General features: G+C 37.0%; 1 protein-coding gene across 3 annotated transcripts in view; it reads left to right on the plus strand.

Moving 5' to 3' along the window:
• The window catches only part of TUT4 (terminal uridylyl transferase 4), a 45,133-nt gene extending 31,053 nt beyond the window's left edge, over positions 1 to 14,080 (plus strand). For all 3 annotated transcript variants that reach the window (XM_067467881.1, XM_060773512.2, XM_067467882.1), the window contains 15 exons: positions 650 to 753; positions 903 to 960; positions 1,045 to 1,148; positions 2,356 to 2,445; positions 3,185 to 3,298; positions 3,976 to 4,053; positions 5,131 to 5,308; positions 5,567 to 5,614; positions 5,755 to 5,837; positions 6,986 to 7,101; positions 7,744 to 7,904; positions 9,391 to 9,491; positions 9,941 to 10,439; positions 11,788 to 11,973; positions 13,553 to 14,080. In XM_067467881.1, coding sequence (XP_067323982.1) covers positions 650 to 753; positions 903 to 960; positions 1,045 to 1,148; positions 2,356 to 2,445; positions 3,185 to 3,298; positions 3,976 to 4,053; positions 5,131 to 5,308; positions 5,567 to 5,614; positions 5,755 to 5,837; positions 6,986 to 7,101; positions 7,744 to 7,904; positions 9,391 to 9,491; positions 9,941 to 10,439; positions 11,788 to 11,973; positions 13,553 to 13,644 — 2,012 coding nt within the window. In that variant the 3' untranslated portion in view covers positions 13,645 to 14,080. The remainder of the gene's footprint in view (positions 1 to 649; positions 754 to 902; positions 961 to 1,044; positions 1,149 to 2,355; positions 2,446 to 3,184; positions 3,299 to 3,975; positions 4,054 to 5,130; positions 5,309 to 5,566; positions 5,615 to 5,754; positions 5,838 to 6,985; positions 7,102 to 7,743; positions 7,905 to 9,390; positions 9,492 to 9,940; positions 10,440 to 11,787; positions 11,974 to 13,552) is intronic.
• The last annotated feature ends 457 nt before the right edge of the window (positions 14,081 to 14,537 follow it).

The following is a 14,537-nucleotide window of genomic DNA, read 5'->3' on the forward strand; positions in this document are numbered from 1 at the left end:
TTTGATATATGGACCAAGGTGGAAGTCTCTCACCTTTTGATACAATTTGCAATCAAACAATATGTGTGCTATATCCTCAATTTCAGGTGCCCCGCAGATACAACTCTGTTCATTATAAGGGATGCTGTTAAATCTCCCGTATCTAACCATTGTCTCGAGCTGATCAAATCTGGCTCTGCATTTTTAGGTAGTTAGCAGTTTGAAAGGTACATTTATATTGACTCAGCCATTTTAGGTTAGCAGTCTTACTGAGGGTGACTATATCTTTTTGTGCTTCTATATCCAAAATTCTTTGTATAGCACCCTTACTTACTTGGTCATTTGAGGCGCAGGAGAAGTATTTGAGAATATGATAAATTTGTAATTTATTTATTTCTTTATTTACTTTATTTACTTTATTTATATACCGCTTTTCTCGGCCCTCAGGCGACTCAAAGCGGTGAACGACATCAATACAAAACATCACAAGACAAGTATAGGGCAATTAAAAACAATTGTAACATAAATTATTAAATATCCATTTAACAATCGTTAGCGCTTCAACAGTAAAATCAGAATCCAGTCTCATCATCCATTATTCCGTATTCTTCAACTGTTCGTCAAAAATTAATTTTAAATATTTGTTAAACCCTGGTTTTTTTTTAAATAGACAAGGCCAGGCTATGCCTGTTTGGCTCTTCAAAGAATGGTTTTGGGTTCCGTGACAGTGACCTGGATATTTGCATGACACTGGAGGGCCATGAAAATGCAGAGGTAATTCATTTTTAAAAATAAATTTTATATAGTTAAAGGAAGAATTCTTCTAATGTCACATATGTATTAAAATTCCTGTCTGTTTTATAAGTTGTATTTTAATATTTGTAGGTAGTAACGCAAGTGTTTCATTCATTTATTTTTCCTAGAAATTAAATTGTAAGGAAATCATTGAAAATTTGGCAAAGGTTCTTAAAAGGCATCCAGGTATGTGAATCACAGTGTATGTTGCTTAATATTTGCATGTATGCAAAACTTCTTGGTTTACATATAGACATCTTACCTTCTCAGGTTTAAGAAACATCCTGCCTATAACTACAGCCAAAGTGCCTATAGTAAAATTTGAACATAGACGAAGTGGCTTAGAAGGAGATATCAGTTTATACAATACACTGGCAAGTATCTTATTTCAGCAAAAATGAAAATGCTGTTCCAAGTTTTGTTAATCCTTTAAAACCTAAAAATTGCAGATGGTATTTACCTTTTAGGCCAGAAGTGGGCAAAGTATAGCCTGTGAGCCATATGTGGTCCCTTTTTATCTATCTGTACAAAAAAAGTCAAAAAATGTAACAGATATTTAATGCATTGATACATGTGGACTGTTTCTGCTAACCCAGCTCTCCTCAGCAATTAATTCTATTTAGTCTTTTTTCTTTTCTTTTTAGGTATTATTAGACAGTTATAAATAACAGTCTAGATTCAGTATTAAAATTAAACGAAGTTTCCTTTCTCATCTGTGGGTTAAGCATTCATGGGTTTGATTATTCCTGTATTTGCTGCCACTTCCACTGCAGTAGCAACACATGCTCAAAAATGTAAGCATTTGTAGACCTTCTAACATTATTCTGTGGTCAGCTTCTGCTTGAGACCAACCATAGAATTGTACTGGAGAACTTACAGAATACAGATGCCCACAAAAGTGTTTTTTCAGATTAAAAAATAAAGGTAAAGGTTTCCCCTTTACATTAAGTCTAGTCATGTCCGATTCTGGGGGTGGTGGTGGTTCTCATTTCCATTTCTAAGCTGAAGAGCTGGCTTTGTCCATAGTCACCTCTTAGGTCATGTGGCCAGCATGACAGCACTGACTGTTGTTACCTTCCAGCAGAAGTGAAACCTATTGATCTACTTACATTTGCATCTTTTCAAACTGCTAGGTTGGCAGAAGCTGGGGCTAACAGCGGGAGCTCACCTTGCTCCCCAGATTCGAAACGCCAACCTTTTAGCCAGCAAGGTCAGCTCAGCAGTTTAAGCCGCTGCACCACCCGGGGGGGAGGGCATTAAAAAAATAGCAGGCCTATATTCACAGATTTTCCATTGTTGCAGAGTCCTGGATCTCTAACACAAAAGAATGTGCAGCACTAACTGTAGTCAGTACTTTTCTCAGGCTAGAGTGAACATTCCTTATAAAAAGCAGGAATAGGCAATTTTTTTGGACTTCAGCTTCCATCAGGTCTATTCAGTATAGACCTCAGTGAGGAATGCAAGAAGTTGCATTCCCAACAGCATCTTGAGGGCTGTACTTTGCCCATGCCTAATTTAAAGTGTAAACAAGTCAAGTTCCAAACCATAGCCTGACAACGAAATCCTTAACTTGTTTTCAAGGCACAGCACAATACAAGGATGCTTGCAACATATGCAGCCATTGATCCAAGAGTGCAATACTTAGGATATACAATGAAAGTTTTTGCAAAGGTAAGTATAGGTGTGATCAGCAGATGGGTTGTGGACATTCAGTGATCTTTTCTTTTTAAGAACAGTTGCTGCTTATTCAAGTGGAGGTTCTTTTTAAAATGTGAACATCAATATTACTTTTCTTGCTAGTCTATTACCTTTGTTTTCCAGTTCTAACTTTGGAGATTGCTAATTTGTAAGGGTGATATGCAGTTTTATTATTGACATCCTTTTCTTTTGCAATTTGGAATACGCTCCATGAAAAAAATCAGTATTGTAAGCTTGCAGTTAAGTTTAAAGTTAACTTTTGGCTTGTTTCTATCCCCGCAAATTGTAATGAAATATGAATGACAATTCTGATAACATTTTAAACACACTTAAGAGGCCACCAGTTGGATTTTTGACTTTTTGGAAGAAGCGACATACATATAGATGTGATTTGAACACCTGCTAGTTTTGAAATTAGTTTTCTGTTTGATATGGGCTTAAGAAACATGAGTCCATATTCATTAAGGCCCTGTGAAAATAGTTTGTATAACATTCTTTTTGATCTTGAAGTTTTTTGATGTCATCTTAGAGTATGACAACTTTCTGCATTATTATTTCACATGTGTACTTTTCACTTTGGCTTTTGTTCATGACAGTGCTCAGATTTCACAAAATATCACTTTGTATGGACAAATATTTTTCCCTTAGTAGGCTATTGTTAGAGCTAAATGTCTTGTCATGTCTTCATTGTATTCAAAATGTCCCTAACCAGCGCTGTGATATTGGAGATGCATCCAGAGGGAGTCTCTCTTCATATGCCTATATCCTGATGGTGTTATACTTCCTACAACAAAGAGAACCACCCGTAATCCCCGTCCTTCAAGAGGTAAGTTTCTTGGAGACAATGCCATGAAATACAGTGTTGAGAATTCTTGTTTATTTTCAGTTGATTTCCTATGTGAAAATAGGGTTGAATGTGTCTCTTTTTGAAGAGTTGTTGAATTCAGAATTTGATATTTTCCTGGACATTCTCAGTGTTGTTGTAGGTTTTTTCGGGCTTATATGGGCATGGTCTAGAGGCATTCTCTCCTGACGTGGCCATATAGCTCAAAAAAACCTACAACAACCCAGTGATTCCGGCCATGAAAGCCTTCGACAATACATTCTCAGTGTTGTCACTGTGAGTCTATCTTGGTAGTTGCTTTACACATAATGAGATTTTAGTGTACAAGTTATGAATTAATGTAGATTTTTAGACTGTCATTCATGATTCCACATGGAAACTTCTTGCTTTTCACATAGTGGAAATTCTGAAGGTACCATTATCATATTTCATGTTATCCTTGGGTAGCATAATCTGGCCTGGCAGTAATGCCGTCATCATCTTCGCTGCCCTCCACATATCACATTCAAGATAAACTGGTATCATTTTTGGAAGGTGTGATTTATAGCACCATCTTTCATTTTGAAAATTAATTTTTAAATGTAGAAAGATTAACATGGGTTCCCATTAACATTTTCAGAAATAGTTTTGTTATTTTTCTCTGCCTCGTGGTATTCTAGATATTTGACGGACAGCAGATCCCTCAGAGAATGGTTGATGGGTGGAATGCTTTCTTCTTTGATGATACCGAAGAACTGGTAATGATCTAACTGTAGAATAAGCAATAAGTTCTTAAGTCCAGACTTGTTATACTACATATGTTCCTTAATATTTGTAAAAATAATTTTAGCACTATAGTACGCTATTCTGTGGTATGCTTGGGCTGGAAGGATACCGTAAAATAATACTGGGGGATCTGGAATGTGAGTAAGCGAAACCATAGATACCAAGTATATGAATAAGGGAATGTTATATTTTTCTCAGTTAAATGTCATTAAAATAATATATAGGTTTAAAAAAGGCAAATCATCTCTATACAGGTGTATTTCTGCATACTGGCAGAGAGAAGATGAAAGGGAAAAATACATTGTGTGTCTAAGCAGCACTCTCTGACACTTTAGATTTTTTAATGATTGCAAGGCAAGTAAAAAGCTAAAACAATTCTTCAGGTTCCCTGTGCAAGCTCTCTAAATGGATCTGGTAACGAGTAGTCCCACATTCCTGGTTTTAGCTAGAGAAATATAGTCTAGTGTTAAAATGACTATTGGGATTTAGGTGGGGGACAGATGTAAACTAGTAGAGTGTGTAAACAAATACTCTAGTGTTTGACTGTGGTTTGGAGTACATAAATAGCAAGGGACCATTTCAGTTTCCTGTCCCAATTTTGAATTTCTGTTATACTAATTAATATAAGCTTGTTTCCTTGCTGCTCATGATCACTAGGAAGTGAGATCTTCTAGACGAAATAGAATCTAAAAGATGGAATATAAAATAAAGTTAGTTAATAATAGTAGCAGTTAACAAATTTTTCAAAAAGGAAGGAGGCGATCTGTACTACAGTTTTGGTGATACTCACTTTTTCAGGTCTGGTCCAGCTGAGGATATTAGGAAGGAGAGTCCCTCATTTAGAGCTTGCACGGGTAGATTTTCCATGAACATTAAGATACTTGGATTGTTTTCCTCTGCTATTGTGTAGATATATACTGTGGACAGTATACCTTCATCATGGGTTCAAATTAGATACTAGTATTTTGCTTTATCTTATTTAATAATCATCTCAAAACTCATATGATGAGAAGTAAATGTCTTTTTCATATTATATAACTTTTATACAGAAAAAACGACTGCCTTCTCTTGGGAAAAACACAGAATCACTGGGAGAACTCTGGTTAGGGTTACTGCGATTTTACACTGAAGAATTTGACTTCAAGGAGTATGTCATCAGTATTCGGCAGAAGAAACTGTTGACTACATTTGAGAAACAGTGGACATCCAAATGCATTGCTATTGAAGGTATTGAACTGTTATCTAAAAATGCAATACCATTCTCTGGAGAAATTATTAGATGATTAACATAATGAAAAAAGATCTTGCATTTCGTACTTCAGTGCCATTTGTTAATAGGAGGCTATTTTTTAAAATGTTGTGTGTCTAGATCTCTCTTGTGAGAGAATCTTTTCATAGCAGAGCCTACAAAATCAGTATTCATTAATAGGAAACATAAACCCTACTCAAATTTCATACCTGTTTGCTTTTATTCCTTTTCCTTAGATCCTTTTGACTTGAATCATAACTTGGGTGCAGGAGTTTCTCGAAAAAGTAAGGATTGGAAAACTGCTGCTTAGCAGTAATAATCTGTAAAGTACTGTGACTTCTCTAGAGTGTCTGTATCTGTCTATCTACATATACATATTCATTTACATACACACATACACACATATTTGTCTTTTCTTTCATAGTGACCAATTTCATAATGAAGGCATTAATCAATGGGAGAAAACTATTTGGTACTCCTTTCTGTCCAGTCTTGGGAAGAGAAGCTGTAAGTTCTCTCATCTTGTAACTTACACTCTTTTGCTGTAAGCATAAATGGTTGGATATTTCCGTATGTGTGTATGGTGCTTTAAACAAGTAGCTAACACTCATGCAATTCCAGACTGGCATTTGAGAGATTAGGACTTGCAGGAGCAGCTGTGAAGGAATGAGGCAAGATCCTAAAGTGTAAATATACATAATTGGTTGCTTAAGTTAGAATTGCCCTTGCCATTGTATTTCAAATTTCTGGGTAGGGTTGTGAAAACTACTGGGATAGCAAAGAAAGCTGATAGGAAGAAAACAAACTCATTTGAAATATAGAGCTGGAGAAGAGTTCTGTGGATCCTGTGGACAGCTAAAAAGACAAATAAGTGGGTGCTCTAGCAAATCAAGCCAGAACTTTGCCTAGAAAAATAAACTGAGACTGTTATACTTTGAAGATATCACAAGAAGAAAAGACAATAATTTCTGTTAAGGTGAATGGTAGTAGGGAGTGAGGAAGATTGCTATTCAGATGGATAGATTCCATTAGGGAAGCCATGCCTCTGAATCTGCAAGACCTAAGTTAATGATTGGCTAACTTGGAGGTCTCATTCACAGGGTCACTATAAGTCAACATTGAATTGATGGTGCTTAATAGCAGATTTGGTAGAGGAGGAGAAAAATGTTGATAGAGCTGAATCAAGTACTTTTCAGTACTATATCAAAGCATGTGACCTTACTTCCTTATGATTCTTTTCTTCATTCAAGCAGTCCCAATAATTATTCCTTTTATCAGGATGGGGCCTTTGGGCTTCCATTTGTTATGGTTCACAATTCCCATTAAACTCAGCAAGTATGACCAGTAGTAGAAAGCTTACTCTATGTTAGATTGCCTGACACTGTGTTAAAGCTACTAGCTTCTTTTCCTATATTACCTTATTTAAGAGCATGCTCCGTTGAAATCAATATTGCTTACTTCTAGATTTTTACTGATTTAGATTAACTTTCCTTTTTTACATTTCAAGTATCAGCAATGCACATGTTAATTAATATCTTATTTAACATGCTGTGCAATTGTTTTCTCTCTATCTGATTTCCCTGGTTCCTGTTTTCTTGATGTAGAAAGTGAACATGAAGAACTTGTAGGTAAAAAATGTTTTCTTTCCTTCTTAGGAGTATTTTTTTAACTCAAAAGTATTGACTGATGGAGAATTGGCACCCAATGACAGATGTTGCCGTGTCTGTGGCAAAATTGGTCACTACATGAAGGACTGCCCCAAAAGGAAGAGGTTAGGAAAATACACACACTCTCATTTAAAACAAATGCATGTTGAATATAAAAGATGGCAATATTTGGTAGAGAAAACCCAATTCTTCACATGCTGAAAACTACATCTTGCTATTGTTCTGAAAACTGCTGTTGTTATTTTTTCAAATTTCATGTTTAGTCTTTTCACCTGCTCGAACTTTGGCTGTGTTCAAAAGTTGGTATAAAATAATGACAAATATTGTAATAGATTGCCTAAATGTTTTTACATTACCTTTTTAAAATTCTCATGAACAGTACTCTTCTTTGTCCCAAAGGATTAGACTGGTAATGAGATCAGAAAGTCATTTGGAATCATTTGAAAAAAAAATTGGTAATGATGTAGCCATGACCTCCTTTCGATTAATTCTGATTTCAATTGGCTCTGAGAAAGGGGGCAAACCATTTGGACTAGTTCAGAGTTGAGGTTATTTTACAGTCCTTTTGAAATAAGATTCACTTGCATCTTCAATTTGCCTTATTTAATTTCCCTCTTGGTTTTTTTTTTTTTGTCCATATAGTAGAAATGCAATTGATCTTGAATTTTTTTTCTTTACCTCTCTGTTGGTTGCCTTTGTAGTAGCCACACAACTTTGAGAATGTGTTAATACTTGTTTACATTTAGATTGAAGAAAAGGGAGAATGAGAGAGAAGATGAAAAAGAAGTAAAGGAGGAAGACAGGGAGACAAGAGAAAAGAGATGTTTTATCTGTGGTGACGTGGGACATGTTCGAAGGGACTGTCCCGAATTCAAACAGACAAGACAAAGAAGTAATTGCATTCAAGGTAAAAAAACAAACCCAACCCAAGCAAAATACTCTACCACTACCCTCCTTCCAGTTTTATACTCTGATATTTTATTTTGGGGTAGTATCCAAACAATGTTATGGTGGAATCCAAACAAGAAATAAGATGTGCATGACAGAATCTCTCACTGGTGAATTCATTTGGGGTGGGAATTATTAATGCTGACACTGCCCTAAACTCTTCTTGCTTTAAAACATCCTTATTTTTGGATGCGCCTCACATAATAGTCACAGATTACCCCTTCATTCCTTCTTTTTCTGAAGGCAAGGCTATGAAATGGAGATTCATGGAGCTTTGTTCTTCCTTCCCTCCTTCCTCCTTTTTCCAAAGAGCAACATTTCATATATTGTAAACTGTCTTGCTTTCAAGGGAAGGAGGGGGACTCTTTCATCTTCCTTCCTCCTTGGCAAGGCTGTTTCACAAAATAAACAAACAGAAAGACATGTTGGTGTGAGGCTGGATCATCCCTCTTCCTGTCTAAAAAGTAAGGCAATTTAATTTATTAATTTTAAAAAAAAAACAGCAGAAACCAGAGAATCAAATGCAGAGTTTTTCATTGCATAATAGTCGCACCCCCCCCCCTTTTTAAAAAAAATAAAAAAGAGGATAAAAGTGTGTCTCTTATGCGATGAAATATGGTTTTGCAGTCCTGCCTTGCTCTGGAAAGCTTGGGTGGGAAGGTGGCCTATTCAGTGTTTTCAGCATCCACTGCTCTGTCTGCCTTCCCCAACACAAGGAACAGGTTCACAACTTCATCTTCTGCCATCAACAGATGATTGCAATATTCCTCCTACTAATCAGTGGATTTTGAAAATACATCCAAGCACTGTTTTGTTTACTTTTGTTCCTCTTAGTCTTTTTTTACCAGGCACTCAGGAACAAATATTACTTTTTATTAATCATAATCCTGTGCTCTTTAAACTTCAATTGTTTAATTTAGCTTTCCTTAAAATTTTAGGGTTTTTCTATTAACTGTTCTTATATGTTCTCTGACACAAATGACCTGACCCCATTGTTGTACTTATAAGTACTTGTCACTCTTTAAATCTTTACTCAAGCAACTCAGGTTACAATTCTGGCTCAGTGTGGTCTACTTTCTTCAGTCAAAAAAGGGGAAAAAATCTAACTAGCGCTTTAGTATAAGAAAACCTCTCATTATAACCAAACAAATAATGTAAGGATTGTTTCTCTGCTGACTTTTAAGAGTGAGCTTCAGCTAGGATCTAAAGAGCAGGAAATGTATTTCTTTTAGAACTACAAATATAATTAGGAATGTTCCTGGTTTTGGTACAAGAGTTAATACTGCAATAATAATTTTAAAAATCCAGAGTTATAAAAAATGGTTTGAGGACATTATTGCAGCACACTGAGTAAATAAAATTCTGGCTGCACAGAGATCATTGCTTTGGATCACAACATATGGTTTGTTTATATTAAAAACCCACATTCTGTATATTTTATCTAGCTGCTCAGTTAGTACGAAGTCTTGTCAGTGCACAGCCAATAACTGCATCAATTCCGCAGCAAGTGGAAAGGCCTTTACGTACTAGGCAGCCATCAGAATGTGTAAGTTGCTTTCGATAAGAGTATTTTTTAAAATAATACTATAGAAAAAATGTTTCATATAATAGTATATGAAAAACTGGTTTCATGGTGCAAGAGAACTCTTTAGCAATATTTTTACCTATTTCAAGAGATTCCAAAGTGATACTTTAGTGATTTCATTGAAGAAACTGCAAGTGTAGCAGTAATTCTAAGGAAATGGAAAATTAAATTAATTAAAAAGCAGCTAGTGAATGAAAACATATTTGCAATATAATGTTTACTTCAGTAGTAATACTGTTTTTCAGGGATAGAGCTTTTTAATCAATCAACTTTCAATAATATTTTTGCAACTGAGTCTAGCGTACTGTTTTTTGACTTCAGATTATATAGTAATCGAGAAAATGTTTGTGCCGCAGGTGCACATAAGAACTTGTAATAACCAAACTACTTCCCTTTTCCTCCCTTTCCAGTCTGATTCGCATCCGTCATCTTACTCTCCTCAGCCTCAGCCATTTACCCAGAATTCCTCTCCACCAGCCTCCATTACCCAGACTCAGCCACAGCCAATAGCCCCGTCTAATCATGTCCTGCAGCCCCAGCCGGGGACCCAGGTCCAGCTGCCTTTGTTTAACTTTGCCCAATCTCCCCCAGGTCAGTATCCCAACTTGCCTAACCTGGGACTGTTTCAGATGCATCACCACCAAATCCAACTCCCTAACACCTCGTGGCCTGTCATTCACTCTGCACCGGGTAATTCTTCTCACGCTACAAACGTTCCTTTCCCTGTGAGGGCTGGCAGTAGCAACTCACCCAATAATCAGAGCAGTCTAAGCTTGAACGATCCCAGTATCATCTTTGCACAACCTGCTGCCAGGCCGGTAGGAATCCCCAGCAATTCTCCTGAGGGACACTGGCACAACTCTGTGACTCTAAACTCACTGGTGAACAATGGCACGGTGGGGAATGCAGGTAACTCCTTCTCTGTTGTTTCCTCTTTTGTACCAATACTGATGGTGTCTTTTCTTGACATTTCTCAATCTATTCATTCTATCCGGTGATTTTGGTGGACACACATAAGAATTAATGACTTTAACAATTTTGTGAATATTTGTAAGGGGCAAGATGACATGTAAAGTACACATAAAATATTTCGTGAATGTGAGTTGCTTTTAGAACAATGGTTCTCAACCTGTGGGCCCCCGGGTGTTTTGGCCTACAACACCCAGAATTCCCAGCCAGTTTACCAGCTGTTAGGATTTCTGGGAGTTGAACGCCAAAACATCTGGGAACGCACAGGTTGAGAACCACTGCTTTAGAAGGATACTTTGTAGATCTAGACACATTTTAAAGAGAAAAGATTGAGCTTTCTGCAGAAAAATATGGGTCCCAAAGCTCGAGTCCAAATGAGGTTGGGAACTAGACAACTATATGCTTACTCAGAAAGCTGTACCATTTCCTTTGTTGCATAGAAAGCATTTACAAGGTATTTCCACTATGTTTTGAGGACCCATGGAGAAGTCTTCTTTGAAACCAGTCGTGACTTCCTATTAATTTCTGTGATTAAATGATAGGCATTTCCTGGGTTTAAAGTGGCCCAGAACCTGTGCTGCCTCCAAATATTATGAAAATTCATAATAATGATGAAAAGGTGTGTGCAGGGAAGATAGCATATTTGGGAAGGAGAAATGTGGAGCAGAAACCCCCGAAGTCTTTTTTGAGACCAGTTTGGCCCCTTAGCCTTCCACCAATCCTAGTTTAACTTTTGATATATTCATCATTTTGGGAACATTAAAACAGTTAGAATCTAAAAATGCCTTTCCACAGGCAGAATAAATGTTCTGCTTATGGAAGAACTACATTACATCCAAATCCAAGTGAAAATGTAAACCTGCCAATGAACAGATCAGTTGCAGCACTTCTGTAAAGTCTTGTAGATGGGCAGTGCTGGTTAATTTTATTCTATTCCATTCTGTCGTATAATTTTCTGTATGTCTTGTTTAATGTGCTGTTACTTCAGGTTTTTTAAATAGTGAAAGAACTTTCTCCCTCCATATAATCATACAAGCATCTATTTTTAGTATTGTTCTTGATTATAGCATTTATGAACTGTTTTTTTCCACATTTTGGTTTTCCACCTGTAGTTCATAATTAGAGCTTATTCTGGTTTCTTTGTTGCACTGTACAAATGTGTGTTCAAAAATTGTAAAAATACTAAGCTGGAAAATTATGTATTGGCTAAAACGCACACTGTTAACTGGTGAAGTGGTTGTTGTCTTGTGAATTCAATATTCAGTTTCCCCTTTTGAATGAAATTCAGATCAGGCCTTCCAAGGACAGTTTGGTAAAACGAATCCTCCTGGTGCTGCTGCTGCTGTTCCTTGGGACCATGGATCCCCTGCCCATTTTCCTCTGCTTCGAGGGACGTGGCCTTACAGTATGTCTCCGAACTACGTGCAGCAGGGAAATGCCAGCTATTCACTGAACAAACCTTTCTACCCCCAAGGTACTAGAAATAAGGGCATCAAGAAACTGTGGAACCCTTCTACTGATCTTTCCACTTTTGTTGGCAGCAGCTCTTGAGCCAGAGGTGTCAGAGCTGTGGCCCTCCAGGTGTTTCTACCTCCAACTCCAGAAGTCTAGCTGGCTTGTCTAATGATCAGGAATTCTGGGAGCTGAAGTCTAAAACATCTGAAGGACCACAAGATTGACACCACTGTCTTAAGCTATTCATCCTGAAATAATATCACATGAAGCAATTTGGAAACGAGTCCATAGAAGATGTAAAAATCATCTCTCTAATACAGTTGGGGAGTTTTGGAGATGGTTTTACATCTTTTAAGTTCATGTATTTAGGGAACAAATCATATTTTGAATAAGTCTTAGAAGCTAAACTTTATTTTGTATCAAAAGCATTGCATAAATAAGTATAAAACTGATAAAAATAGAAGGAGCACAAGTGGCTAAATATTTTTTGACCAAAAACAGGCAACAGCGACCACATTGTCTGTAGCTTTAAACCATTCCTCCTCTGTACACGAGGCAGGACATTGTGGACAAGCATACAGATGCAGAGTTTGTTCTGCTCCACAGTCACACAAGGTGAATTCTTTTAGGTAGTAACATTTTACCAGGTTGCCAATCTGCCCACTCCACTTCTGAGTCTGTTCAGGGACTTCCAAGTTGCCCTTTTTTGGTTTGCCTCTGGAGGCAGACCCTTGTGGGGTGCCATCCAGTTGGGATGTCCTGGTTTAGCTGCCCAGAGGGATACCCTTTTTGTTGCTGGGGAAAGGTTGAGAGGAGTGGTTGTTCTCATTAAAGCTTTTCCTTGATTTGAGTCTACTGGCCGGAGGTTGATAGCCATGCAGTGGATGGCTTTCAGTGTTCAACCTTCTCTCACAGTTAGCAGCAACTTCCCGTCGCACATCGTGGGAGGGGTGCCAATGCCAGATAGCTTGTAATTTATCAACAGGTGCAGGTACAAAATAAATGAAGAAGCTAAAATAGGGTTACCCTGTCCTTTTTTTATTTTCATTTGCATCTCAACAAAACAATGTCCTTCCTATGGGAAGGAACCTTGTCTGATGCTGTAAACATTTCTATTTCTACTGTATATATTGCTTATTCATTGTAGCATTTTAAGATGTAAAAAGAAACTCTTTTGCTCATAGAAAAAAACACAAACCTACTGTGTACAGCTTCCACCTTGAATGATAGTTGATGCATCCTTGTTTATTTTCGATTCTAAGATGCACTTTCCCCCATCTCTAAAAACAGGGTGCATTGTAGAATCAAAGGTCCTTTTTATATATAAAACTATAGCTTTTTTATGTTGGTGGTACTGAAGTTAATGTATGCCTTCCAGTCAGTGGCATTATAAAGAAACATGGTAGGTTCCAGAGCATCATTCTATTAAGCCACTGTCAAATTCAAGGTAAGATTGAGACAGCATTCAGCCAGAACCAGCAGATACAGAATGAGTACTTGCTAGGCAGCAGGGAGTTTAATACTTACTTTTGAACCAGTATGCTAAATTCAGTGAAGTGATATTTGCTAAAATAATTGTGAGCCCTTTTTTCTTCTAGCTGGGTTACTGGTGCAGAACAACCAGCAGTTTTCGCTTCTGTCTCAAGGCCACCCACACTTGAACGTGAATTTTATTCAGCAGAAAAAATGAAGTTTGAATAAAGGGATGGGAAGAAATCAGGTTACGGATAAAATCTTATTGCAACATGTTTAGATAAGAGATTATTTAAAATTGTTTTTAACTGTATCATTTGTACATAGATATAAAATATAGTTTTTACCAATGTCACAAGAATAAGTGATAAATGTCATCTATTTTATTACCCTATTTTTAAGGGGAACTGTATTTTATTTTATCTTGATAAACTGTAAAGAGAGTTTTTAAAATTAAGTTGTTTATTTTCTATTAGCTTTATTCATACTTTTGTTCAGACTTTATATCTATTCTAAAAAGAGACTAGAAAGGGATTTCATGTGTTAAAGATTGTCATTTCTTTACAGAACAATGTAGTGCCAAAAACTTTTTAAAAGGAAAAAAAAAATAAGTTTCAAAATTAGAAATCAAAATAAAGATGATTTTTTCTGTACGTGTGATGTCAGTTTTTACTACTGTAGATTCCACAAATTCTTATTTTCTGAACAAACTAGTAAGAAATGTTCATGCAGTGTTACATGGCTTGGGCTCAGGTTATCTGAAGGACCGTATCTCTGAGTCTGTTAGAAATCTACGATCATCTGGGGAGGGGGGGGGGCATCTCTCTGTCCCACCACCCTCTAAAGTGTTTGGTGGGAACACAGGAAAGGGCCTTTTCGGTGGCTGCTCCCATACGTTGGAACTCCCTCCCAAGAGACCAGGATGACCCCATCTCTGCTTGCTTTTCACAGGCATCAGGCATTTGGGGCAGGCTGCTATGGAGATTTTAGGTAGGATTCCGGAGGGGGGGGGGGGGGAATTATGAGTTTTAAACATGGTTTCAATTGTATTTGTTATATCTTAACTGTATTTAATAATGATAAAGTTAATGATGCATAGCTTTCAGCAAT

Source organism: Anolis sagrei, chromosome 4 (assembly GCF_037176765.1).
Source record: "Anolis sagrei isolate rAnoSag1 chromosome 4, rAnoSag1.mat, whole genome shotgun sequence".
NCBI classification, from domain to species: Eukaryota; Metazoa; Chordata; class Lepidosauria; order Squamata; family Dactyloidae; genus Anolis; species Anolis sagrei.